The 27,543-nt window shown below is 37.4% G+C and overlaps 1 protein-coding gene across 3 annotated transcripts in view; it reads left to right on the plus strand.

Moving 5' to 3' along the window:
* LOC124630399 (folliculin-interacting protein 2) overlaps positions 1-27,543 on the plus strand; it is a 35,369-nt gene that overhangs the window by 2,384 nt on the left and 5,442 nt on the right. For all 3 annotated transcript variants that reach the window (XM_047164277.1, XM_047164278.1, XM_047164279.1), the window contains exons 2-11: positions 27-216; positions 3,507-3,619; positions 4,789-4,970; positions 6,193-6,303; positions 6,733-6,887; positions 13,241-13,365; positions 14,873-15,013; positions 15,359-15,508; positions 21,871-23,366; positions 23,717-23,843. In XM_047164277.1, the coding sequence (XP_047020233.1) occupies positions 27-216; positions 3,507-3,619; positions 4,789-4,970; positions 6,193-6,303; positions 6,733-6,887; positions 13,241-13,365; positions 14,873-15,013; positions 15,359-15,508; positions 21,871-23,366; positions 23,717-23,843 (2,790 nt within the window). The remainder of the gene's footprint in view (positions 1-26; positions 217-3,506; positions 3,620-4,788; positions 4,971-6,192; positions 6,304-6,732; positions 6,888-13,240; positions 13,366-14,872; positions 15,014-15,358; positions 15,509-21,870; positions 23,367-23,716; positions 23,844-27,543) is intronic.

The raw sequence follows: 27,543 nt of genomic DNA on the forward strand, positions 1-27,543 counted from the left end.
TTATATTCTTCTTTTTTGTCTACCAGGTCCTGTCAGATAAATCCGGAGCAAGTGCGGTTGCTTCTATTCAAGGAGTGCGATTGGAGAGGCAGGAAGCTCTTGTTTGACTCTGCTGCAGTTCAGAAGATCCCAGCTAGTAAAAATGACAAGCCTAACGTCAGACAGTCGGATGAAGTGCCATGCATTCTGGAGGTGTCCGAGGGGTTCACGTATCTGGTAAATATTACATGTTAATTGCGTCTTTTTTGTTTCCAACATTCGCTTAGGTTTTATTCAAAAGCTTTCGGGGGAAAATTAAGTCACATTAATGTTTCAAAAACTTGCAGTGATCTGCGTAGGGCTGCTAAAGTACGATATATGACCGTTAAAATATCTTTAGTTATATCAAACAATATGAATAATATATTAAGACAGATCGATATCACTATGCAGCTAGCAGCTAATAAATATTATTTTTGCGAAGCATTTCGGAGAATTGTTGATTGCAGCAATATCAGAGATTTTACATGCATATGTACATATTTCTATAGAATTGTAAATAGGAAGACGGACTTTCCTGCTTCTTTTAACTGCCAAAGATAACTTCCTCTACATATAATGCATTGACTTCGTAGAAAATCTGCGTCAAATACAGACGTAAGTTATCAACAGGAAAAATATTGATAGTAAAGTACAATCCAGAAGATAAAATTCAAAAATAAGTTTGCTTATTGATAACAGAAAGCACTACAGTTGTGTCAGACTGAGTGACTACATGAATGAATAGGTGAAAACACTGACGTATTAATGCACTGAGATATTTTAAGAATTCTCGTAAATATTTTGTTTCAAGAACATGTGATAAAGGGATTACTGAAGTATGCGAGGTGCAACACAGTTTTCTTCTTATGCAAACTTTTAGAAGAGCAAGGACGAAAGTGTGAAACGACGAAATTATGTTACTAATTGACCCAGAATTTGATTTATTGCTGTCTAGATAAAATTGAATATTCTACTACCTAGTGAACTCATTATAATTTTATAATTTACATGATGTTTAGTCAATTTTACATAAAATATAAATCGTATTTATTTAGCTTTCTAAATTGCAAACGAAGACGTCATCCCTTCCATCTTCCATTTTTTTGACTAAATCATGTGATAAGTAACTAATCGCGGAATAATTTTGTTGAGCTTAAACAAATTAATCCGTGTCATATTAAAAATGAATTATGTTTTTACACATCGTTCATTTCCGAAACTCCGATTCACGCTTGTAGGCCGTTTACCTTAGCGTGTGATAATAATAATACGGACACGAATACTCGAAGCACGTGACTAGCCAGCTGCTTACGTTCGTACCGGTTCGTGCAATATTAATAAAAAAGTAACAGAACATCCTCTTTACAAAACATTTCTAACTGGGCCAAGTATACGCCCCTGGGGAACCCAAAAGATTTAACGTACGAATTAGGTACGTATTATTGTTGTTATCGATAAGATAGCATACCAATGGACTTGATATTGTGTGTGGATGACGTTACATACCGGATTATCTCTAGCCCGTGTTGCTACTCGTAGAAAGCTAACAATAACAACTGATAATGTTGAACAAAAGCTTTAGCCACATCGTAATTAATATACTCTTGTTTTTGTTTGTCAAGATTAAACTTTATTTGCTCAGAGAACTTGTTATAGCAGTAAATAAATGAGTTAATATGGCCATTGGCCACCATTTTAGTCCATTGTAACTTCACCGTGTGAAACAATTTACTCAAACGGTATATCCTTGAAACTTCGCATCCAGATCCGACCTAGTTAAGATCTCTCTTATTTATAAAATTTGTCTTGTCATCCAAAGACGCTCTATAAATCTTGAGTATCATTATCATGTTCTTGGCAATGTGGAGCGGTTATGGTTACAAGTGGGATCGGAATTAGTAAGATGGATACGTAGACAACATCCAGCTTTCGAAATGCATTCGCTTTTGCGCAGTTGAAGAAAAATATAGTTTTTTTTTAAATATTTCGTTTAAATTGATTTTTATGTGACATACTCTTGGTTTAACTTTCTTTTGACGCGTCAATAATTTTATCAGAACATCACATCCTGCACAACATCGACACAAACACGAGTGTGAGCGAACTTCTCTTCGAGATAAACGTTTAAAAATATCACAACAATCGACATGCGAAGCGGTCACAAGACCGACAATTTAACATTATCACTGGAGCATTCTATATTTAGATCACTTAAGATGTTAGCCTTTTCGATTATAAGGAGTGCCGTAAGTGGGACTTATGAGTGCGGACGGACCGTAATTTTAGCTGGATCCTAATTAATGGACATTACATGTCCCATAATAGTCGTGACAATTGTCTCTCCCAACTATATTTACTTCAGAAATCCACTTCGTCACATGATAATTTATCGCCTATTAAACTCCAGGCCGCTGACAGTCAGTTGTAGACCCAATACGTATTTATAGACATTATTATCTTAATATGGAATCTAAATTGATGGGTTCCGTGCGGGAAACCTATATAAAGGGCTGCCTTAGTGGGCTGTGCTATAATATCGGTTAATATATTGTGATGCGATTATACAACTGGTGTGTTTTTCACATTAGGACCTATATGAAATGAAAATTAAAATCTTTTTTTAAATGGTATCCTTTTATCACAAGTATCATAATTTTCACGTGGTTATTTTTAAACTTGACAATTACCATTTTCCTTTGCCGAACAAGGATTTGTCACTTACCGAAAAAGGTGCGTTTCGTCGCGAATTTTTATATCAATAAAGTTACGAACCTTATAGATTTGAAATTGTAATTTTGGGCTATATTTTCTCTTAAAAAAATATTTGTTTTCTATGTTGCGTGAGCGTGGGAGTAGCTCTGAATTAATATATTTATTTTTGGCCTCCACTGACGTATTTGGTCGTGCGATGGTTGTACCTCACCTGTCATGTACATCATCGTTCTGATGAATGTGTGGGCTTTGCTTCCAACTATTTTGGAAGGTCGAATGGTACACGATGCCCTTTGCACCACCACTGTTGCATTTTTGAGGATGGTTATGAGACTGGCATTTCTTGAGGTCAAACTCGCAGGAAAAGCAAAAGAACTACTTTTTAATTAGTGTTTAAAATAAATTAGTAAAATACCACTTTGCATAGCTAGAAAAAGTGTCTTTGCCAAATATTTCCGCGGTTTCTGGTTGCAACTTTTGACAGTTCGTTCACCTTCTGTGGGAATTCCTCTTGTATCGTGTTTGTGTTGACAGACTTGTATTACATTTCAAAATAATCTTTTTCATTTGTAAGTACACTAATGATTGACAGGCAGCCATGATTGTATCTGTATTACGTTCTTACAAGAAATGAAGAAACACTACAAAAACAATGCCCTAAAGAACTGTAGCACAGCATACTAACAAGTAGTTTGTTACATTATCAACCTTGCATTCGCCTTAAACACAAACATAATAATATTGTGTATCTTAAGTATTGTTTTGTCTCACAGTACAAGGGACCGGCGGCCGATGCGAACGTACTCGGCGAGATGATATTTGGAGCGGTCGCCATGAACTACAAGAGTGTATCGTTGAAAATCCACATCATGGATGAACCTAGAAGGTAATACTATGACTTGGTTTGCTTGGAGCGAAAACTATTGAATTGTAATTTGGTAAAGAGATAGGAACCCTGAGGCGCTGCGGGATTGTTCGAAAACGAAAACGAAAACGTTAGCACAGCCCTGGTAGGCACGTAAAGGGCTTAAGAAGGAACATGGTGGGTTTTAGTCAGTTAGGGTCTGACACTCCCTCACGCTGCACCCACAGCACGAAGGGTCATTTGGTGATTTCCCACCAAAAAATAGGAATATAAAAAATAGGAATTTTTATTCGGCTGCACAAGTGGTTCCTCAGAGCAGCGGATTAAACAGGAAACCACCGGTAGCTAATAAGGTCGAATTCATTATCTTAATTATCATACTGCATTTTTTAATGGCCAGTATGAACTGCAAAGAAGATTTGCCAGATCCGTTTAATGAGCTTCTCTATTGGTTTGTGCTCAATATAATGCGATACTTGTATGTGCCTTGGCAAACTAGACAATGGAAAGTAAAAATAGAGGTGACTTTCTAAAATATTTTGAGTTTTGTGTATACTTAGGTGAATAATGCACAGTTATAACTTGCGCGGGAGTTGGGGATTCAATCTGTTTAAAAAAGTTAGTGTCAAAACAAATCAAAGTGTAGATTCATCTTTCAGATTAGAATGATTTTCTTTTGAGCCTCTTTCATGGCCAATCGATCTAGATTGATCGTGATCTGTCAATCATGTAGAACATGTATATGATCAAGAAATTCAGATATTTTGTGTTAGATTTACAAATCTGCTAAACCAATTTAGACCTATAATAATGAATCAGCGTGAACTGAATTTGTCTTGCAAGCGAATTTGGAGCAAAAGTTGCAAGTGCTGTTTAAAATATTTAGCTTAAATACTTGGTATACTTACAACACCTGATTGGTTGCCGCTCTTAGGGGTATTGTTATAATCAGTATTAGACAACAGTGGACTGATATAATCGATGATATTCGACTTATCGTATCACAACAGAATAGAACTGTAGTTGGATACGCCTGACAACCTAGATAAAGACCCGAAGATGATGAGTCAGGCAGACATTTCTATGTTGCATTCTACGTAATCCACGAATTTTTATCTATAGAACGAAATCTGAGTTAAATTCCAGTCTTCAATTATTATCATGACCTTCATTATTGTTGTAATTCCTAGGTTGATGTGCTCAAAAGTGTTCTGCGTGCCATCGCGTCGCATCAGCCGGGTAGATCGTAACCCTGAACGGAGGGAAGCGAGCGGTTGCGGCGAGAGCGGTGACCGGTCCAAGCCGCTGAGTGTTCCTCTAGTGAGGGAAGAAGGAGTGTCTTTGAGCTTCTCACTTGATAGGGGAGATTCGGGTGAGTTGGAATTCTTGGATGATATTGATCCTTTGAGACGAAAATTATTAAGACGTCTCTAAAGAAAGAACAGTGTGTTCTTTAGTTTTTTTGGCTAAAATGTTGGTTAAGTTATTAAGTAGCCTAGTATATGAAAAAAAGTCAGCAAAGGACAATGGGCGATTCCGGTCCAAATGTCCACCACGAACGAGACCTATATGGCTAGATAGCCCGTTAAATATAGAACATTTTTTGTTCTGAAAGTAAAAAAAAATAGTTATAGCAAAATCAAATAAAACATTTTATAGATCTTTTCAATTTCATTTTTTCAATTACTTTTCGTGATGTTCGATTTCCGTACTTTCTGTAACTTCAGACAAAATAGAATTGTTCATTATTAGGGAGAAGACACCACCAGTTACATCGATCTTTCTTAGATCCAGGCACCGCTGAGTATATTCAAGCACTTCTGGCGCCTCAATTGGTTAGTGATTCGTAGATCCATCGGGCAAAAAAATATGGGCTGTTTATATGCAAATGTGTCTTTCTTACATCTCATCTTAGTTTTAGATAAAGTGCGGAAATGGAAGTAGAATAAAATAAAAAATAATAATGATAACATGCAAAAACTACCGAAAATTAAGAATACATTTTAGGCTATAACTTTTTTTTGGCATTGTTTTTTTTTTACTTTCTTAGTTACTCTAAATCTCTCTAGTTACTCTAAATTAAGTGGACTATTTAATTACATAGGTCTCGTTCGTGGTGGACATTTGGACCAAACTTCATACATTCTTGCCCAATCTCCTTTTTTTGTGAACCTTAGATTCGAAAAATCTCATGGTGAGAGCCACATTATTTTATGAATGATCAAACACAATGATTTTAAACTCGCATTATGTTTAAAGTTAGAAATACTACTTACAACAAATTACGTCTTTAACTTAGTATCTGTATTGTTCGAACTAATCACAGCACTGACCCTAATAGCTTATCAATATCCGACATCCGTCCACTTAGGTATTGTCCTCTTTTCTGTCTAATGTACAAACGCTAGCACCTCAAACTACTGCAAAGCTTAATACATTTTCAACTTTATCTCTATAGTAACAAGGTTCAATGCTGAATGGGAAAAAAATATAGATGAGGAGTAGCTTGATGCCCCAGTGTACTTATATGTTGTACGAAATAATTAGAAGAATAGACTAGTAATATTATGGTTTACATATGTAGTGTATTTCAGGTTACTATGGAGATCATTCGCCGTACAGCAGTGTGGGTTCAACAAATGACTATTTCTCCATGTGCGATATATGGGACAGCAACAACCAGGATGATTTCTGCTCTTTTCATCGTAAGTATACAGTTAAATATACTTATTTGCGTTATTTTTCTCTCGAGGTTTTGCTTTTCAATTGATTTGATGTAAATACATAATCGAGAACAAGTTAATTAATTTTGTTTAGAGTATCGACACGGTAAATAATAAAGACAGCAAACCGGTTCTTAGATGCATCTAAAGTCCGTCGTTACCTCTAACTATTAAATAACATGCTACAAAAACAAAATATAAACGCTCATTGTTAGAACAACACTTAGCTCTGTCTTTTGTTTGAAACACGTCTAAAGATACGAGTACAACTTCCAAGAAATCATAAATGAAAGGAAAACTATGTCTGCAAATAAACATCGTACTATTCAACGCAAACTTTCCTTCTCGTGACTGATAAACCTTTACAGATAACAAATACTCGAGTTTTAAAGCATGTTTGTTTGCTATCAGTACCACCTGGCAGAAAACTGAGTACTTCAAGTAACGGCAGTTGGCAACGAAGAACTTTCCAGAATATGGCCACCAGATTTGACGTTGGACACCAAAGTAACAACCTGCTAGGAGTTCCCACCAAAACAAGCAATGCGGCTAGTTCAGATTCACAGGTAAGCTGTTTGAATTTCGAACATCCTATCTTTTTTTATTGCAACAAAAGGAGGTTGAATATAAAGGTTTTATTCTGTTGGGTCATTGTACAAACAGTTGCAAAAATCGAACAATTCGTGTGTAGTCACTTTTTGTTTTTTATTGACAAAAAACATAAAGTGAGTTTTGTTAATTGTAGAATATTTTTGATGGTTTTAAATAGAACGATCCAAATACATATGATATCCACGATTCTATGAATACAAATATCATGGTAAATATTGAAACTGGTAACGATTCTCTAACAATATAACTGTCTGTCAGTCAAATGTACTGACGTCATGGCAATCGTGAGAAAACGCTTCCTACCACTTGATACAAATTGCGTGTGATAGACAGTTGCACAGAAACATGATTGATGTCCATCTTAATAATATTAGGAATGGGAAACAGGTCCAAGAATGTTGTAATGGTTATTTTCGAGTTTCGAGCAAGCATTGACGCTAGCTTTCTTGTGAAACAATAGAATAATGTATTATACTTAGTAGAAATAATCAGATTGATTTGGATAGCAGACACATGCTATCACCATTTGAACTAAAATATGGACCCATAGGTGTAAGGGAACCATCCATATTAAATTGGTATGCAAAACAAATGAAGATCAAAAGCTTCGCAGTCCTCATGTTCTAAAGACCAACAAATCAGTCACAGGACTGCGCTAAAGGACGTTTATCTCCAATACGAAAGTAGAACACAAAACAAATACTATCGAAAGCTTCGAAAGATAAAGTGTCACTAGGGACCACTTGAACAGCGATTGTTTACAAACAGCTTTATCAGAAACCGCGTGATACCCGTCACATGGTTGTCCAGAGTGTCGTTAAGTCATGTGAGTACGTTATCAGGACAATGACAGAATAGTGAAGGTAATTTATAGCTGCACACATTTGTTATGTTTGATTGTCGAGGGTGATGCAATTAGTAGGTTTATTGTCACACGATAAGTCTTAAAGGAAATGTTTTAATGACGGTATAAATGTACCAGTGATATCCTTCCTACTTATTCTTAAATGTGCCAGTAATGTCCTTTCTAGAGTATCGATGCGTCGACCCTGTATGTCATATTGCAATTCCATTGCCAAACTCCTTGGTATCAAATACCCACAGAAAATGTAGAGCACGACTTTCAATTCGAACTTTGCAGAAGTTGTGTTTTTTAAGCTAAAGTTTATATGAACTTTCAATGGATATTCCGCCTTAAAAAAACTGTTTCTGCTTTCTTCCTTTTTCGTCTGGAATAGCTAGTATAATCATGATTCGGATTCATGTTACTAAATCCGAAATCTAATTTTAAAATTCATACAACTAGCTGTATCCCGCGGTTGCAGCCGCGTCCCGTGAAAACTACTTCCCGTACCTGGATAAAATATGGCCTGGTAAAATATATCCGTGGATTGTGTAACTTCTCAACAGGTAAAAAAAAAAATACAAATCGGTTTAATAGATTCGCAGACTTTAACTTAGTTTGTTTCGAACAAAACACAAAAAAAGTTTTGTTTTTATATGAGTATGACAACACGACTAGATATTAGTCATCTTCGTCCTTCAACCTCGGTCAACATATTTTTTATAAACTTTTATGTCACGTGAGTTGCGTTTGTCATGTGTTTTAGTCATATGTATACGTTGTTACTGGGTCTTCTGTTCTAAAGTACTATCTATTGCTCTCACTCAGTTCGCCCTTTTGTTGTTTTCACTCGTACCTACTTCCGACACATAAAACTATAAAACGCTTGTGTTTCATTAAAACTGTCACAACATGCGCATAAATTTCTTCTTATGATCACAAGATTATCATCATAACATCTACAATTTATATGTCTACGTAACTCCCTAAAATAACCACAGATTCAAAAATCGTACTTGGGGGTTCGAAAAAAGTTCGTAGAGGTATTGAATTAATTCAATTTGAGAACGCAGTGTTAGCATAACTGGTTTGTAACAGAAATATCGAGGTACGGTCAGCGACTCGGGTCACGTGAAGGAAGGACAAAGCCACTGCACCCTCGATTCATATCGACATCGGTAAAGGTTAAGTGGCTCGATGATGATAATGCCGTAAGTAAGAATCAATAAACGAATTTAATTTTGGAACTTAGGTACTTAACTGTTCTAATTTTAAAATTGTATTTTTGGCGCACGTAAAAGTTATATCGCTCTTTATTAGACACGTAACGTAGGCCCATACGGAATTTATGGACCTTGCTGGCCACATGAAATTTCTCTTTCCGCATTCCACGTCACGCAGACGAACAAAAGAGTTAGTGATGAATTATCAGGTGTCATATGATGGTGCATTCGAGTCCTAACTGGTCTTCCACTTATCTATCAATTAACTTTGATAAAACTAAAACGCTGAAAACTTTTCGACGTAGTATTCACGTGATTTGAGTGAAACCCAAATCGGGTTGTTTGCAATTTTGAGTTAGTACGCAAATATGATTTTATGTCGGTATTCGTCATTTGTTTCCGAGCTGTTTGTATTGTCCAGTTTCGTCCATTATTTAGCATGTTGCCGGGTATGGAGGTGAATAAGCTAAAAATATACTTTTCGGCTGCCTGGATACCACAAAATATGATAATTGGGTTATCTACTACCTATAAATATGTATATTCTTCAATGCGAATCCCTTTTTCGTCCGTCCGATATCCGTTGCGGATAAAAAAATGCTAAACAAATGACGAATACCTACCACTTGCGCCTGATCTCTCGCCGGTCGTGTCGGATTGCCGTCCCATCGGGCTATGAGAGTCAAGGAATAGTGAGTGCACCTGTGTCTGCGCAAATGCTTGTGCACTATAATATGTCTTGCGCAGTTGGCTAATTTCCTTCCATGAGAACAGCCGCCGTAGCCGATAATCGGCTAGGAGGACATCGTCACCTGCCACTTTCTCGAATCAGGCATATAAAAATGACGACCATATATTACAACACGTAGGATGTTATATAAAAAGAGGTTGATGGCTAAATCAATCATACTATGTAGAACATTGTGATAAGCTTTTCCATGTGTTAGTCGAACAATTAGAACGACTTAACAATCAAGCCATTAATTGGTCGAACGGAAACGTTGGTAAAGCATCACGTGCCTGCATTTGCATACAGCGTGTTACTAAACGAATATTCAAATAAAGGCTGTCGACTTATGTGATGACTGCGGTTTTGAGTCGTAAATGTAGGTCTATTTGGCGTGATTGATTGGCCTGTCAATTAGAATGATTATCGACAGTGATTTGTGTTTAATGATGCAGTAGACATAATGATGTGGACTTAGAAAATACCTTATTGTGTGTAGTTTTTGTGCAAACATAGAAACTTGGCGCCTCTAATAAAAGTCTGAAGGCAAAAGCAAAGTTTTCTATTGGGGATTCACGTATCACATGCATAGTATAGTACTTTCTATCACGCATAGTAATCCGAAGCCACTACGGCTAGTTTTGTTTGGTTTTTCTTATCTCAATGCCTTGACCCAAATTCTTACTAACACAAAGAAAGGATAATCTCTAGGGTAAACTCGTTAGAGATGGCCATACGGGAGAGATGGCCAATCGAATTATTTTTGGCATGCATAGCTAGATGGCTCTACAATGCAGTCAGTACACCGCACGCCATGCTCGGGAACACAGTGCGACGACGCTACTGCGCGTATTTATGTTAAAAAGTAAGTAAATCAACTTTTATTTTTCAGGGTATTGCAAAAATTGTATAGTGTGGTCATATATCATCATGTAGTACTACTTTTTATTGCATTTTTTAAATGTTTGCTTAGTTTATTATGTTTATCAAATGTTAACGTCTATTCTAACCTCAAAATGGCGCCTGCTAATGTTTAACTTAATCAAAAATTTGATATGGCCATCTCACCCGCACAAAAAGGAGAGATGGCCACATAAATTCAGGTTGAGATAGCCATATTATCTTTTGTTATTTGAAGTGCTAATAATGCGTTTTATGTTTTGTTACAGATGCCAAATAAGTATCAGAGAAAATAAGTGTCAGCATCATCGTCAGGATCATCCAGCGCATTTATCTGCTTCGTTTTCTTTATCTTCTTCGTCAGATGTATCACACAATACTGGTTCACTGAGATCAGAACTGCTTTCGCTAATACGCCTTACAGCTTTCCGTTTTCTATTCTTATTTGTATCAGTCCAAAGATAAGAATCTTTGGGTTTAACCATTTTTTTTTGTGAATCTTCACTTCAACAACCACGAGTGGCTATGGCTTTTCTCAGAAAAATTAAATTTAAAACTCGTCTCGTGGAAGAGTGGCTCCAGTGTCTTATTTGACTTTGAGGAGTGGCTCGGGAGGAGTCACGGCGCACTCACGTACCGCATGACACAGGTCCTCACCGGACACGGTTGTTTCGGGAGATACCTGCATCGAATCGGTCGTGAGGAGGCGCCCGGGCGTCACCACTGTGCGGACAGCCCCGAGGACACGGTGGACCACACAGTCCAGGAGTGCCCTGCGTGGGAAGGGCACCGCCGGGTCCTCGTCGAGGCTTTAGGCGGCGGCGACCTCTCGCGTCCGGCCCTGGTTCAGGCCATGGTCCGGGGCGAGAGGGAATGGGATGCCGTCGCCTCCTTCTGCGAAGCGGTCATGCTCGAGAAGGAGGAGGCGGAACGCCAGAGAGTGCGCCCGTCATCCCGGCCACCGCGCTGGACCAGGTAGACACCACGGGCGCCGGGTGTCGCGAGATGACTCCCGGCCACCGTAGGCGTGGGTCTGTGGACGGAGAGTTCGGGTAGCTCATCGTCCCTCTGTCTTCTTAGACGACAGACTCGTGTCGACGGCGCGCGTTGTTCCACGCGCTCCTCAAAGAGATGTCAGCAACCCCAGCGGGGCCCAGTAGGGCCAAGGACTACCGGGGCTGCGGGTTGTTCGAAAGAGATACCGCGGCCCTGGTACATAAAAGGCCTATGACGGAACACGATGGTTTTTAGTCAGTAACCGTCTTACCACAAAAACTTTTAAACGTCAGTTTATGCCTTGTCTAAAAAAATGTCAAATTATGACGTTGACATATGGTTCATTTTGCAGCCAAAATTTTATTAGACAGGTGTAAAACAGGGTTTAAAGTTTTTGTAGTAAGGCTCTAAGAGTCTGACACTCCCTCACCGCTGCTAACCCACAGCGGGAGGGGTCATTTGATGATTTTTGACGACATAAAAAAAAGTGTCTTATTTGTGAAAGGTGGGTTGGTTTGTAAACTGTACCGAGTTTGATAATATGTGCTCCAAATGTGGACAGAAGAAGAAAAAAGAAGCTAAACGAGCTGAATTTCAGGGCAAAGGAAAGGGAAAAGGGAAGTCAAGTACTGGTCATCTATCCCGTATAGCTATGGCCAACTTACCCTGATGCCCCGGGAGAGATGGCCAATTCTGTTTTTTTTTAGAAATTGTTTTTTAATATGTTTTTGACTTATAAAAAAATATTTGTCATTGATTTTTATAAGACTAATTACTGCTAATTATGATAAGAATAAAAAACTGATTGTAACAACACTTTTTCTTTTTTTTATTATGCCTAGATAAAACTATGGCCATCTCTAACGAGTTTACCCTATATCGCTTAAAGCCTTTGCACATAATGGTGTATTGGCTTTACGCCATTGTTTTTCAACATGTTTTATAGGCTACCGTTATCAGTGTGTGTAATGACCGCTAGGAAATATTACGCGTTTTTACTTTTACAACTTGCGTCAAACAAAATTATATTTATGGAATGTACAGTTATCAGCACGAATCTTGAGCTCTGACCTACATCTGCGCAGAAGTAATTTATTGGGTCCCTTTTGTGGTATGAAGTGAGGCGTGGTAGCGGGCTAAAGCGGTGATTGGCCCGCAGTGCATCGCGTCATAGCCGTCACTCGGGTTTGGTTCTTTGCTTATAAATCACTTCTGCGCAGATGTAGGTCAGAGCTCAAGATTCGTGCCGATGACTATATCTTCTACAATTTCTTAATAATACTTTCCAACATTTGACAGATAACTTTGACATATGAAAAAGTAAACTTATACTTTGACATTTAAAAACCTAAGCAAACTATATGCCTACTAAGTTAGATTCTGCTGCTCGCGTGCGATTGCTTTGACAACGGGATTTTTTTTCCGTAATTTCCTCTCGAAAACAATCAGAATGCACCCTTTATGCTGTCAATTCATAATATGAGGACTGGCAGTTTCCCGTGGTGGGTGCAACCACGGGAAACAGTCTGCAGCATGGAATCCCTAGGGAACTTCTTCCTTCACGTATCCTTTTAAACTTAGTTATCAAGTAGTACAAAATCTATGTTTTGTCAACAGTTGTACAGCAACAGCACGACAAGTGGTACAAGCGACAGCATAGCCAGCACAGGGTCGGCGATGATGCATCGGAAGAACAAACTCGGCCTAGCGTTGCTGATCAGCGTCAACGATTCTACGCAACTGTAAGTCACTTTAACAATTTTGATCCTTAGTGTTCTGGTTTTAAGGTCCAATTTTTGGATCAGAATTTCAGAGTTTGACGGTTTAGCCTAGGGCTAATTTACTGACAGTCGGTTATGTAATCGCTAGATTAAAGGATAACGTTTTTTTTTTTATTATGAAGCTGGAATTTTCGGGAAACATACTTTTTAACAGTTTATTTTGGGAATTCATCGATTTAAAATGTAAACTCCCAAACAAAATTTTTATTTTCGATTATTTGATGATAATAATGATTTTTCTTTATCGCTGGTTTATCTGGTGAAACCTCAACGGAAATGCAAATTCGAATTCGAAACGTGTCCTTTGCATCGAATTTGCACTGCAGTTCAAAAGGACACTTTAGTTTTTAACGTCTAAATGTAGAGTGTATGAGAATAAACTAGCCTTGCTGTGTGGCCTAAATAATACATGCAACATCATTATTAGGCCCGCTCTAGGCCATTGTACTATCAAGACGCTTTAAATTGCCTGTGGAATTTCATATTGTCGATTTTTTTGCATTTATTATAAGATTGAAGTGGTTTATTAAATGTTTGCTTGTATTCAAATTGAAAAGAAAGTCTTGTTTAATTCTTTTTTTGACTTATTTCTAAGCATTGAAAAGTTTGTTAAATAGGTATACATTTTTTTCTCTAAACAACAACGAGATTAATTTATGACCCTTGTCAGTAATTTATCAACGCCATTAAACCCGTTTTCTCTTACATCATCGAAATGTAAAAACAGCGCCAAAAAGTAAAGTTTTTTTTTTATATTTTTACGTATAGATGTTATACTAATAGTATGTTATAAATAGATGGTAACCTTGTCATGGGAAAGGATTTTAGTGTTTTCAAATAAGAAGTGTTATTTTAATGCAAGATGAGTCAGGTCATTTGAGAGTACGTACGAGAGTGCTAGCTAATTAAATAACCATTATTATGTAGTTAGGGTAAATACAAATACTTACCTAGATTACTGTTTGCTTCAATACCTATTATGTTTGGCCAATGCTTGGCAAATGTTTGATAAAATTCGCTTGTATGAACAAGGTATTTGTATTTATTTACCAAAACCGCGATTATACTGAGGTTTACAAACAATGAGTTACTATCGCCGAATATGATATTTAGATTTATGTTAAATCTGTAACACTTACGGCTAAACACTAAACGCTACTTCCGAAGGGACTGCTCAAACTACGACAAAATACTTTTGAGTAGAATTTAAAGTAAAGTAACGTTTCAGTATTTCGAGGTTTGTAAGTCTTAAAAGTACGGGGACGTAGAAGCTATTTTTCATTATCTACATTTCCTTTACCTAATGCGTAGGTTGCAGACCAAGAGCGTAGCTTACGTGGATTTCCATACTTGTGGGCAGACCTCTCAAACTATGCAAATTAAGTACAGAAGTATGAAAAGCTGTGTAGGCTATGTTAACTTCGCTTTTGGTTTACAACCTGTTTCAATATCCTACTATATCACACAGTGACGTAGTGAGGCGATGTCTGGAACACTCGCCGCAGCTACAAGCACTGGTGTGTCGGCTGCGACTGGCGACATTAGCGGCCGGCGCCACCGGCGGCCGAGTGTCTACGCTGTACCAAGCGGCCGAACATGCTGCTTGCTGGTGAGTCAAAAATCTATAAAAAAAAATGACAAAAAGTTCTGCTTGAACTGCAAGTCATAGGCTCTGGAGAAATGCGGTACCTTGTGATGGTGAATATTTGTCTAGTGAACTGATTTAAAAGATATTCAGTACATTTATCCGGCTGTTGGAATTAATTCCCCCTGGACGCAGGTGAAACCGTGAGGAAACGGCTACAATTACTATTCATCAAAATCAGCTATTACCTATATCATTTTTTTTTTTACTGAAAGGGTAATAAATGTGCGGTTTATAATATTGTCAAGATTTTGCTCCCAAGAGCTATTGCCCCAATAAAATTTAAAAACCATAATATTCCGTCCTTAGGTTGTCAGACCTGGTGTACGGGCCTCGCCTACAGCCGATGTGGTTGAATCTAGTCACGGGAGACTCGCGGGCCTCCAACAAACTCGCCGAGACCCTACTGTCCGATCTCTGCTCCGTATTAACTGTGGGAGACACCAAAACCACCAATTTGTGAGTATATATATATGTTATATATACTGTATACTATTATAAAGCTGATAGATGTGCCAAGTAAAGGAACTGTTAGTCCGGTTTGAAAAAAATGTCGTTTATTGGGTACATTTTACCCATGTGCGGGAAAGTAGTTTTCGAGGAATGCGGGAAGCTGGTTATGACGAATATAAAAATGGCTTCTAGATTCTTCTCCTTGCGGCGCCACGATTAATGCACGTAACGCTCGTGATATTGCAGTTTTCCGTTTATTAAAGAATTTCTGGAATCGGTCCAGTAGTTACAGAGAAAAACCCATTACACACGAAAATTACCTGATTATAATGTAAACATCTACCTACTTATAATGTTCACTTATCGAAATATGTACGAACCGTAAGTTTAGTAACAATTGTAAATATGTAGTTGTTCCACTGGTAATTAATAAATGAGTCAATCTAGTAAAAGTGATAAGCATTAATCGTAATGAATAAAAAAAACTACCATTCAATTATTATTGACTAGGTTATTACTCCCACCGTCGTCATTTATTTCTGACTAGACATAACATATTTACGCTATAAAGTCTAATCCAAATATATTGTAGTATTCATAAGCCCACGCGAAATTCAAATGAATGAAATACTGAATAAAAATTGTGTTTACTTTCTCGAGCGTAAATCGTAACAATCGATTGAGAATAATAGAATAGAAGCTAGAGCAATACAAGTATAGAGTATTTAAAAAAATATTGCGCCATAATATCGGCCATTGATAACAACGCATAGTAACATCGGCTAATCAGTTAATTTCTCCTAGCAACAACGAATATGAATTGGACGTAGTTATGCAAAAACGTTCCAACCCACAAGTCACCCGAAATCGAGTTATTGTGATTGAACAGCCTAAAATTTAGCATATGGTTATCTAAACTCAATATAATTCAACAGTAAAACCTCTAGTACCTTTACTAGTTAGAATAAAAAAGAAAACAACTGAAACGCGTAAATGCTTATATCTCAAATTCAAGTTTAATTTGAGATATAAGCATTTACGCGTACAGTGGGTTGGAACGTTTCTGCATAACTACGTCCAATTTTCCTTTAGTCAGATTTACTACATAGTTACACAAGTTATACCATGTAGCAATGATAAGGCCACAGGATTTATGAAACTCGAAATAACTGAACTTTTCTAAGTTTGTATGTACTTTCCGCGTATATCTTAGACATCAATGTCTGATTAAATGTGACGGAAGACATCTCGAGGAAACATAGACTGTAAAGTCTGAAATCACCAACTCGCATTGAGCAAGCGTGGTGATTAATGCTCAATCCTTTGCCTGAGAGGCCTGTGCCCAGCAATGGGACGATAGAAAAGGCTGATGATGATAAAACAAGTGAAGACGAGAACTCCATTTTTGGTGAGGTTTTTCCTTATGCAAATCGATTCCGTTCTCCGCTGTTGATGAATGACTTTGACCGAGTGACCATCAATCAACTACGTTTATAGCATTCGAATTATATTATAATGGCACCTTCAACTCTTCAATCTTTGTGTTGATTTTTGAAAACTTCTCTGATTAAGTAAAAAATATATTTTTGAATAAAATTCACAATACCTAATTTCAAAAATATTTCAGAAAGGCTTGAAAGTTTTTTTTTTAATTAATTAATAGGTACCTATACATTGTTTTTACGTTGTGACGCCTATAATAAATTACTCTACCCGTTGAAATATACCAACACTTTCTACGTCCAAATAGCTGCCCAGTAGCTGTCTTCAACAATTATTTCTATCTTGATTTACTAGCTCGATCACATGATACAACTTACACAATAGTTTTTTCTACGACACGCGGAAATATGTTAGACAATGTAATTCAGGCCAGTACCTACTAAAATAATAAAAATAGACTAAACATCAATTGATTTAAAAGAAAAAAAAAATACCATGAAGGCTGAATATTAGAAGTATTAATGACATTATTAAACTGTTAGACCGTGAATCATCTATTGATACATGCCATCATTTCAAAATTATATCATATTCGAGAATTGAAGGCAAATAAAAGTAAACGTTAGTTGCATATTAATGAAAGGATACACATTAGAGGAACTGTGATTGATAAAATAAATAAATACAATATTTAGCACATGCGGACTCGATTCCCGTTATAGTAGGGGAGGCCTAGAAGGGATTTTGGGATTTACTCAAGCGCGGCAGATTAGTATATAGGGAGGTACCTATTACCCCATTTAACACCTCCACCAAATATAAGCCCTGTATATGTAGCCGCGTGTCTAGAATAAAGGATCAGATTAGTAAAAAAAAAAATATCATCTGACATTCTCTAGCGCGTCAGATTAAGATAGGGTAAGTTAGTTATATGCTAAAAAGTGTATATCCCACTAATCTGACAATTTGCGATTGACGATAAGAAGTAGGAAGGTTACAAACTTGTAAAAAAAAAACTTCATCTTGACTTTCTCGAGCGCGGCAAATTTTTTTTTATTTTGAAGGGAATAATTCAACGTTCACGAAAAATATATAATCTGACGATTCCCGTAAGCCGAAGTAAGGAAAATTAATCGATAAAGTTTAAAGCGTGCAGCTACGTGATGCCGGTATTCTCCTCCCAGGTTTCTATTCCTCTCTCTCTTTTTTCAATTCAATTCATTTGCAATAAGTGTTGGTACATTTTGGGTCTTAAATAATCTACACTAATATTATAAAGCTGAAGAGTTTTTTTGTTTGAACTCGCTAATCTCAGGAAGTCATACATAGTATGCAGATATACTGTTTTTAACGAAGACGATTCATTTTATTGGCTACTTTCGTTAAATACGTGTTCCTTCCAGTTGCATTGCTTGTCTATCGTGATACCGAGAAATGCCATTTCGTATACTTCTTGTAATTTATGTCCTCTATAATTACTCTTTATAGTCTTCTTTTTATACAGTCGTGGTGGCCTAGTCATCCGGTTAGACTGGAAGCCGACCCCAACATAGTTGGGAAAAAGGCTAGGCAGATGATGATGAGCCTTATATGTATTAAATTGAATAAAATTAGTTTTTGTAAGATTTACGCGTAGATTATTTCCGTCAAGCCATGTTATTATAGATTCAATTGTATTGTTTATGTCACATGTATATTTATCAATGCCATTATAATTCAATGTAATTATTATAGAAATGTATGTAATGTATGAGCAGATTGGTACACTCCGCCAATAGCAATTTCATACATATCATTGGATAGGCCTTTTTATCTAGAACAACCTTTATTATGACAGCTTTGTTGAAATGTTTGTCCGTTCTGGGATATAGATCAAAAAGTGTGTAAAAGTTAAAACTAAATAATCTATTGATATCTCAAGTTTTAAAGGAATACCAAAGTGCTACAACGTGTATGTCTTGTAAGTACTAAGTACTTGCTGTGCAGACATTGGTGTCCAAGATAAACTTAGACAGTAAATACAAACTTAGAAAAGTTGAATTGGTACTTGCCTGACCTGGAATCGAATCCACATACTTGAGAGGTTGGTTCTTTACTCACTAGGCCACCACGACTTAGATAATGATTATAACAAAATAAAAAAACAACGACATTGGTGTTAATTTTTCAAAGAAAATTAGGTTACAGTATTGATTATTATTAGTTTTAAAAACTTTCCATTGTCAGATTAAGCGAGTCTCTCCAGATAATCGTCAGATTATAAGATGATTACGTTAAGGGTACATAAATGAACCATATATATCTTAATCTGACGCGCTCGAGTATTTCAAAATGGCGATTTTTTTTTGCAATTTTAAATAATGACCACGAGTTTAGGTCACGTCTAAATCGTCAGATTATTGCATAAGAGACTTCGTTTTGGTTCACTTAACACCCCTTTTGAAAATCTGTCGCGCTCGATAAAATTATTTTTTTTCCCATTTTTAACCCTTACCTACGACCACCCCCACCATGGAAACAGTCAGATTAATATACGTATGTTTAAAAAATGACGTACGACGTGCATGCTATTAATATCTGACGCGCTCGAGTATGTCCATGCAACTGTTTTTTTTTACATTTTTGAAAGTTTATAGCCGCTCCACCCACCGATGAAAGTGTGTGTATGTCAGGACATTTTTTTCTTCTTATCATCTAAGCTTCGCAATCTAATAGGTCTCATTGACGCTCGAGTCACTCCCGGTTTAGCACTCTTGCCTCCCCTACTATTAAATAACTAATCAGATTAAACATATTGGTGAGTAATACTCGAAAATTGTGTAATAGGCTGTCAAGAAAACTTCTACAGGGGAAAATAGCTGTCTTAGAATTTGAATGCATTTTGAAAGTGTGAACATATCGTTCATAAATTGTAACTAACGCCACCCACTCGAAAATTCCTGGACTTTTCAAACCTGTATCGTAGTGCCACAATTTTTAATGCGCAGGTGTATTTGGCAACCTACACACATTTTTTGAATAACCCACAATCCAGTAATGTTTTACTATTATCCAAGCAAATAGATCATCGCTATTTCATGCTGTATTTGTTTGCTCAGTCAATTGGCTCTAGTTCCTAAATTACTTCGGAAGTTATGACAGGCAATTGACGTAAAATGAAGTGTTCATCAGTGTGAAAATTGTCTACTTCCTTCCAAGTATTGGTATAACCAGACTGCTTGAACAATTTGCTGGATATATCTGGTAAGCACTTATGGGGTCATAGACCCCATTGAGCAATTGTGATGGAGCAAAAAGTCTCTCTGATCTCAGCTATCGTGTAAAAAAGTATCATCATATCATATATAAAAAACTATACATACAAGACAAAATATTCTGTTCATGTCAAAAGTTCGAGCGATACGAGCCAAACGCACTTCATCAGTTTCCTACAATAATGAAATTCTTGTGTTTATATTTTATTATTTCCTATAAAATTCACGTGATGTGTGGGCGCGAAAGAGATATATTTTACAGTCGTACGTGCGAGGTTATATGGCCGGTTCATCAGATAACTGGGCATAAACATTATCACATGATTTTCTTAAAGCTCCCTCACAATCTATAATGTTCAACAAACAATATAAAGGTGTTTGCTCTGGTTATATATTGGTAGAAAGTGTTTGCACTTGTTATTTGCAGAAGTTGTGCTTATGCCTTTAGCTCGCTATGAGGTCATATTTTATTTGTGTGAGCTTCGCCTTACAGGTGTTTTGATACGTATAGAAGATTATATCATCATCATTATAATCTGTTGTATAGCACGATGAGAATCAATTTTAATAAAAAAAAATATGATTGATTGTGACAGGTCTATTTCAGATAATATAAAAAGATAAATGAAGTATAGGGCATCTCACGTTAACATACACCCGGTAACTAAACAAATTGCATACCTTTGCATTCATCGGAAATGTCAATTTCATACCGTAGTTATTTAATTGTGCTTTAATTTAATTAATTACATGAAAAAAAAAAGAAACTGTTAATCTTATGATAATAATACTCAACAAGTGATTCCTAAAAAAAAACTGTCCTACCATTAGTCATATTATTTCATATCAAACCGTAAAACACCCACGCGACAATTATGTAAGTTCGATAATCAATCTCGACTCCAGACGTGACTATCGCTACGTTCGCTGTCTGGAACGCGTCCAATACCTCCGATTAACAAATTAAAAAACAAAAACTAAAACTCCTATGCACACAGATTCGCGCGTTTTTTAACGTCAATTATCTGTGAAACAAAGTGTGAATGGAAACGCTGTCTTTTTCTCTTAGTGTTTAGTTTATTTTTTAAACTTGGGCGTATTATAGGTGCTTAGTTATTTTCGTCGTAATGTTTACGTGTTCCTCACGTGATTGCTGGTGTTGTTTTTTTAATGGATTGACGTCGGCTTTACAAATTGCCGAACATTGTTGTGCAACATTGGTCCACGGAAGAGTTCAAATAGTTAGAAATACGTTGGTGGTGATAAGGACGCGGTTTTAAACTTTTCAATTTAATGTGTTCCTTATCAATTCGTTTTTTTTTAATTAGAAAAATTACTATAGTTATATGAATCGATGTTCAGTCCCCATCGAAATATGTAAACCTTTGCAACTGGTCCGTATCATGATTTTGTTCTCTCCATTCAACTTCTGACAAAAAAAAAAACGATATCCTTACGGATATTTACATTCCAATATTGAAGGATACTTTAATTAAATAAGTCTATATTCTCAATTAGTTGGCACATATTTATTATGCGTTCCTATTAAGCTGTTATGTTATGTTTAATTTCGCTAAACGTGCATCGTGATCTCTTAATGCTCCAACCGAATAGTGATTAGCATAGTCGTGAGTGCACGACGTTATAATGAATTATTATCTTTCGTTACAGTTTCATCAGCACGCTACTGACGCACGTGCTGACGTACCACCTGGGCTGGGTGGCCACCGTGAGTCCGTACGACACAATAGACCACCAAGCGAGGCCAACTGACGCTGTATCTAGGCCCTACAACGCGCTGTGGGCGCAACTCAACGATCTCTGCGGCAGCATCGGGTTCCCTCCCCGCGCTGCCCGCACCATCATCAGCGGACAAACCAACACACAGTTCCTGAACAGACTCCTTATCGTCCTCACGTACTTCTTGCGCTGCGGTGACGTCAGGCGGAATGACTTCCAATTCCAAGACTGCAAGCTCACTGAAGCAAAAGTCGTGAGCGTAACACCCGAAGTCACCGACCTGAAGAGGACATCCACACACGCGATCAAACTCGCGCTGTGCGAAGCGGACAGTTTAACAGTGCCGTCGGTGAATACTGTGAACAGTGATAGTAGTGTCAGTACGTTAGCGGCCAGCGAGGTCAGCATCAAGCGGTCGTCCACGCTCGCCAACTTAGGTCAAAAGCTCTCTAATAGCTCCGACTTCGTAGTAACAGACTGTAGTTCCACCAGCGAACTGCCGGTCACGAGCCAGCTCAAGCGGAACCCAACCATGATGCTGTCGTTGAAGGCCTCTTCGGATTCTAGTCTTAATTCGTCACTTTCCGAGAATGAGGTGGAGGAGAAGAAAGTAGTTTTTGTGTTAGGTGATAACGACAAACTCGTGGGCCTGAAGAACAAGTCAGTAGACGGGAAATCCGTGAAGAAGTCTTCCAAAGTCCACCATGAACCTGTAACCCTAGAAGTACCAGAGAAGTTGACTGAACCATGCAAGAAAGAAGGCTGTGTGCAGGACAAGCGGGCGGACAGTCCGTCGAAATGCTGCGGGCAAACGCTTCAACATTCCAAACCAATCAAACATTCCGGTTTTAAGTTCGAGTTCGATAAGTACCCTCAGATAGTCACTAATTATATGAAGAGCAAAAACTTAGAGATATTAGATAGACACTATATTGGGAAGCCGGGGAATTTGAAGTTGGATAACTTCCAGTTTGATCCGACGATCGTGCCGCCGATACAGGAGGAGAGATGTGAGACTTGTGTCAAGTGTCAGCTGCTGGAGTCGATGTTACAGACGCCGACCAACGCCTCGGAGATGGAGTACATGAACGACATGCCGCGCCAGATCGAGCCGCAGTTCGCGAAGGAGACTATAGTGGAATCGTCGCCGGAGAGGGACGAGACGCCAAAGACTTTTGTGAGGCAACGGAAGGAGAACACGGTGGTTGTTAACTATGTGAAGTCGAAGGAGGAGAGTTGTGAGTCGAAGAGGAGCGAGAGGAGGGTTAACAAGGAGAAGGCGAAGGAGAAGTTAGTGGAAGTGCAGCAAGTGTTGGAGTTGCCGGTGTGCGGGCTGCGCGGGGTGAGGCAGGCGCCGCGCGCGGGGTTCGATGCTTCGCTGCTGGGAGGAGTCACCGATCATTATGTACCTGATTTAATTTTACAAGGTATGTAATGACATATTCTCTTGTTTTCTGTAATACTATTTTTAGACAGATTTTGCCTACATTTCCACTTTGGAGACCCCTTATGATAGCTGGATAAAAGTTCGTTTGAAGAAAATTTTAATGAAGCCAGGATCAATATTGTTACAATCTTGTGTGGATTATCGAGATTGTTATGATCCTGTAATTAACAACCATTTTGCGTAATCTAATAGTTAACTCAATACATGTAGTATGATTGAAACCACAATGTTGCATCAGAAGTTGCAGCTTAGGTTAACCTCCCATCCAAATAATAATTAATAATAATTTTGTTATTATCACATCAGTAATTTGTTAACTTTCTATTACAGGAACAATATCCAAACCTGCTATGTGGGAGCCGCAGCTACGTCGCGACTTGGATCTGACATCACACATCAACAAAACCACGGAGTCGCCCGTACAAGCCGTCGCTATCATAGGCGACATTAACACTTGGTAAATATTATAGCACTTATTTCATGCGTACTTGATATTTTTTATATCATAAAATTGCCACAAGTATCACTTAAAAGCGCAATTTATATGTCGCCCTTAAGTGGAATGGAAGCTACTTTTTACAACAATCTAATGAACTTTATTCCCCCCTTCCCCTCGGACCGCGAAAGCGTGTGGACGTGTGCCCGTACTGCGTTTTTATTTTTAAATTCATATTTTTGACAAAAATATCATAAATAAAATAAAGTGAAGTACTAGGCGCGCACAATACAGTGGAGATCGCAGAGTGCTGGTGTAAGCGGGATAGCAACAGCGGAGACAGCGTTAGATGCGGAGCTACGCTGCGCGTGCGACGCGCCGGTGTCATCTTCGGCGCTTGCCCCAATTCAATAGCGACAGCGATTAGCGGGTAACTATTTATGCTGTGGCCCAAGTTAATCAAATAGTGGCATAACGTTTCCGAGAGGCAACCAAGTAATACAGTATAACCAATAAAAATCGCTGTATTTATATAGTATTAATTTAAATTGAATACCATCATTATGCCACTAAGACGAACCCCCCCGGCCTCGCCCGCTCCATCTACCCCGACTGTTGAGCCTGTGAACTTATTAACACTCGCTAAGAAGATGTCTGATTCGCCTTTACAACACAGTGAATCGGTGCCTGAGCTACGTACATTAAATGTCACTGAGCGGAAAAAAAGAAAATTCGACGACGAGGATGACCTCGACATCAAGGATGTTATTAAGGAAATTTTTTCGGACTTTAAAAAAGATCAAGAACTAAGATTTCGAGAGCTGAAGACCAGTATGGAATTACTGTCTAATAAATATGACGAATTCTTGTTAAAAATTACATCCCTGGAGCAAGAAAAAAAGGAAGATAAAATTTTAATAAAAAATTTAGAAGAAAAATTAGAAGCAACCGAGCGTAAACTATGTGGAACTGGATTAGAGATTCGCAATGTACCAAAACAAGAAGTAGAAACTAAAGAAAGCTTGTGTAACGAAATCATGCAACTCGGTAAGACCATTAATGTTAATATTAATGATTCTAATATACAAGACATTTACAGAGTAAAATCTAAAGATGGTACAAATCCGGTTATCGTTAAGCTAACGACTGTCTTGCTAAAAGATAAAATTATCAAAGGTGTCAAGAACTTCAACAAAAACAAAGAAAACTGTAAAAAATTAAATACTACTCACTTAAACCATACCTACCAGTTGAAACCACTATACGTAACGGAAAGCCTGACACACAAGACTCAGAAGATATATTTTCTAGCGCGACAATTCAAAAGTAGTCATGGCTACAAATTTTCCTGGACTGCAAATGGGATCGTCTTTCTCAAAAAAGACGAAAATTCGTCTCCGATTCGCATAAACAATACAACAGACCTAGATAAATTAAGGATCACTGTATGACTAGTTTTTGTCAAAACGGTTCGTTTTTTCTATATAATGTTAATTTTTTTCATATTGCATGCTCTTTTTTCAAACAAAATTTTAATATATTATAGTATACTTTGCACACGCTACACACACTGTTTACACCACACACATACATTTTTAATTACTGTTACAAATACTAAAACACATACATTAAACACACCCAAGCACTTGTACACCATTTTTAGTTTACCAAAACTCCCAACAAATTACATATGGCTGCATGTTTTGAACTTATTACCATTTAAAAGCGTAAATAAATTATATGTATCATACATTTCGTTCCTACATATTTACTCCAATTTCTATCAAGTCCATAAATTCTTGGATATAAACAAGTTTGTGAAATGCTTACCCTTTTTTATTAACATTCGATCATAATTCTGAATCATCTATTAGCAATGAACTTGATCAACTTAGTGTGGCCGAATCGAGCACATGTGATATTGAAGTCTCTAAAAAATCAGTATATACCGGTAACTCTTCGTTGAACATCATGGTACAAAATATTAGAAGCATTAATCGTAACATTACAGGATTACAGACCGTGATTACACGATCTAAAATTGATTGGGATATCATCATTTTATCTGAATGTTGGATTTCCCAAAATCAACACATACCCCTTATTAGCGGATATCATTACGCGCACACTAGCGATAATATGTCTCAAAACGAAGGCGTTGTAATATATTACAAATCTTCTCACGTATTTGACATAACTGAACCTGCAATAGCAGATGCTAATTGCTTGACAATTAAAATTAATCACCAAACCGTTATTCTGGGTATCTATCGCCGTCCAGGCGTAAGAAATATCACGCATTTCTTGGAATCCTTAAATAACATTTTAAAATCGCTTTCGTCATACCAAAATATTTTCATTACCGGCGATATCAATATAGATATATCAGCTTCTACCACTGATAATAGAGCCGAAGACTATCTCAATCTCCTCGCCTCACATGGACTCATGCCAGCGCATTATATTCCGACACACTCTCGATCATGCATCGATCATGTTGTGGTTAAAACTAGATTATTGGTCAAATGTTTAGTGTCACACACAACTATTACCGACCACTACACTGTCATCATAAGTCTTTCCCATTTACGATCAACGCATCAGCTGCGTACAAAAACAATTACCCGTACAGACTTCGCAGCCCTGGACAAGATGATGCAGGTATCAGACTTTGATGACATTTACTCATTAACATGTGCTGACGATGCGGTATCTGTTTTTCTAAAAACTCTTAAAACAATGATCAATTGTTGCACCAAAGAAATAACTTTACCAAGACGTAAGCGAATTATCAAACCGTGGATTACTCCAGGCTTACTGCGCTGCATGCGTAACCGCGACAATCTACATCTTAAATGTAAAAAATATCCTGACGATATCAATAATAAAATAATATACTCTCGCTACCGTAACTTTTGCAATAATATCCTAAAAAAAGTTAAACAGCAGTATGATGGGACAGAACTTTCGAAATGTAAAGGCAATACTAAAAAAATGTGGGACACAATTAAAACAATAACATCTACTAAAAAACAGAACACCTCATGCTTAGATTTGATAGACTTGAATAAACCACATCAATCATTAAATAACATTAATCAGTTCTTTGTAAACATAGGTTCTTCATTGGCCGGCTCCACTTTAGGGTTGTCTAACTACAATCAATATCCCATCCTACCTCCTCGTGATTCTTCTTTTGTACTTCTGCCAGTTGATGCCAGTGAGATAAAAACTATTATACTCTCTCTTAAAACCAGCTGTGCTCAGGGACTTAACGATATTCCTAGTGGTATCATTAAGAGATATGCTAACATCTTAGCGCAGCCGATAGCATATATTTGCAACATTTGCTTCTCTACAGGCGTTTTCCCTGCGGAGCTTAAAAAATCCTTGGTTCATCCAATTTACAAGAGTGGCAGCAGGGACTGTGTCAATAACTATCGTCCAATTTCAATTTTGCCAGTTTTATCTAAAATTATAGAAAAAGTTATCAACGTACAGCTAATAAAATACTTAGAATCCAAAAATATATTATCTGAAAACCAATACGGTTTTAGGAGAGGTAAATCAACTTCTGATGCAGTTCACCAATTAACTGATACTATTATAACTAAACTTGATGAAAACAAAAAAGTCCTTGCAATATTTTTGGACCTAGCAAAGGCTTTTGACACAGTCTCGGCACCACTCTTGCTCAAGAAACTGGAACACGTAGGCGTAC

The sequence above is a fragment of the Helicoverpa zea genome, chromosome 5, assembly GCF_022581195.2.
Source record: "Helicoverpa zea isolate HzStark_Cry1AcR chromosome 5, ilHelZeax1.1, whole genome shotgun sequence".
Lineage (NCBI taxonomy): Eukaryota > Metazoa > Arthropoda > Insecta > Lepidoptera > Noctuidae > Helicoverpa > Helicoverpa zea.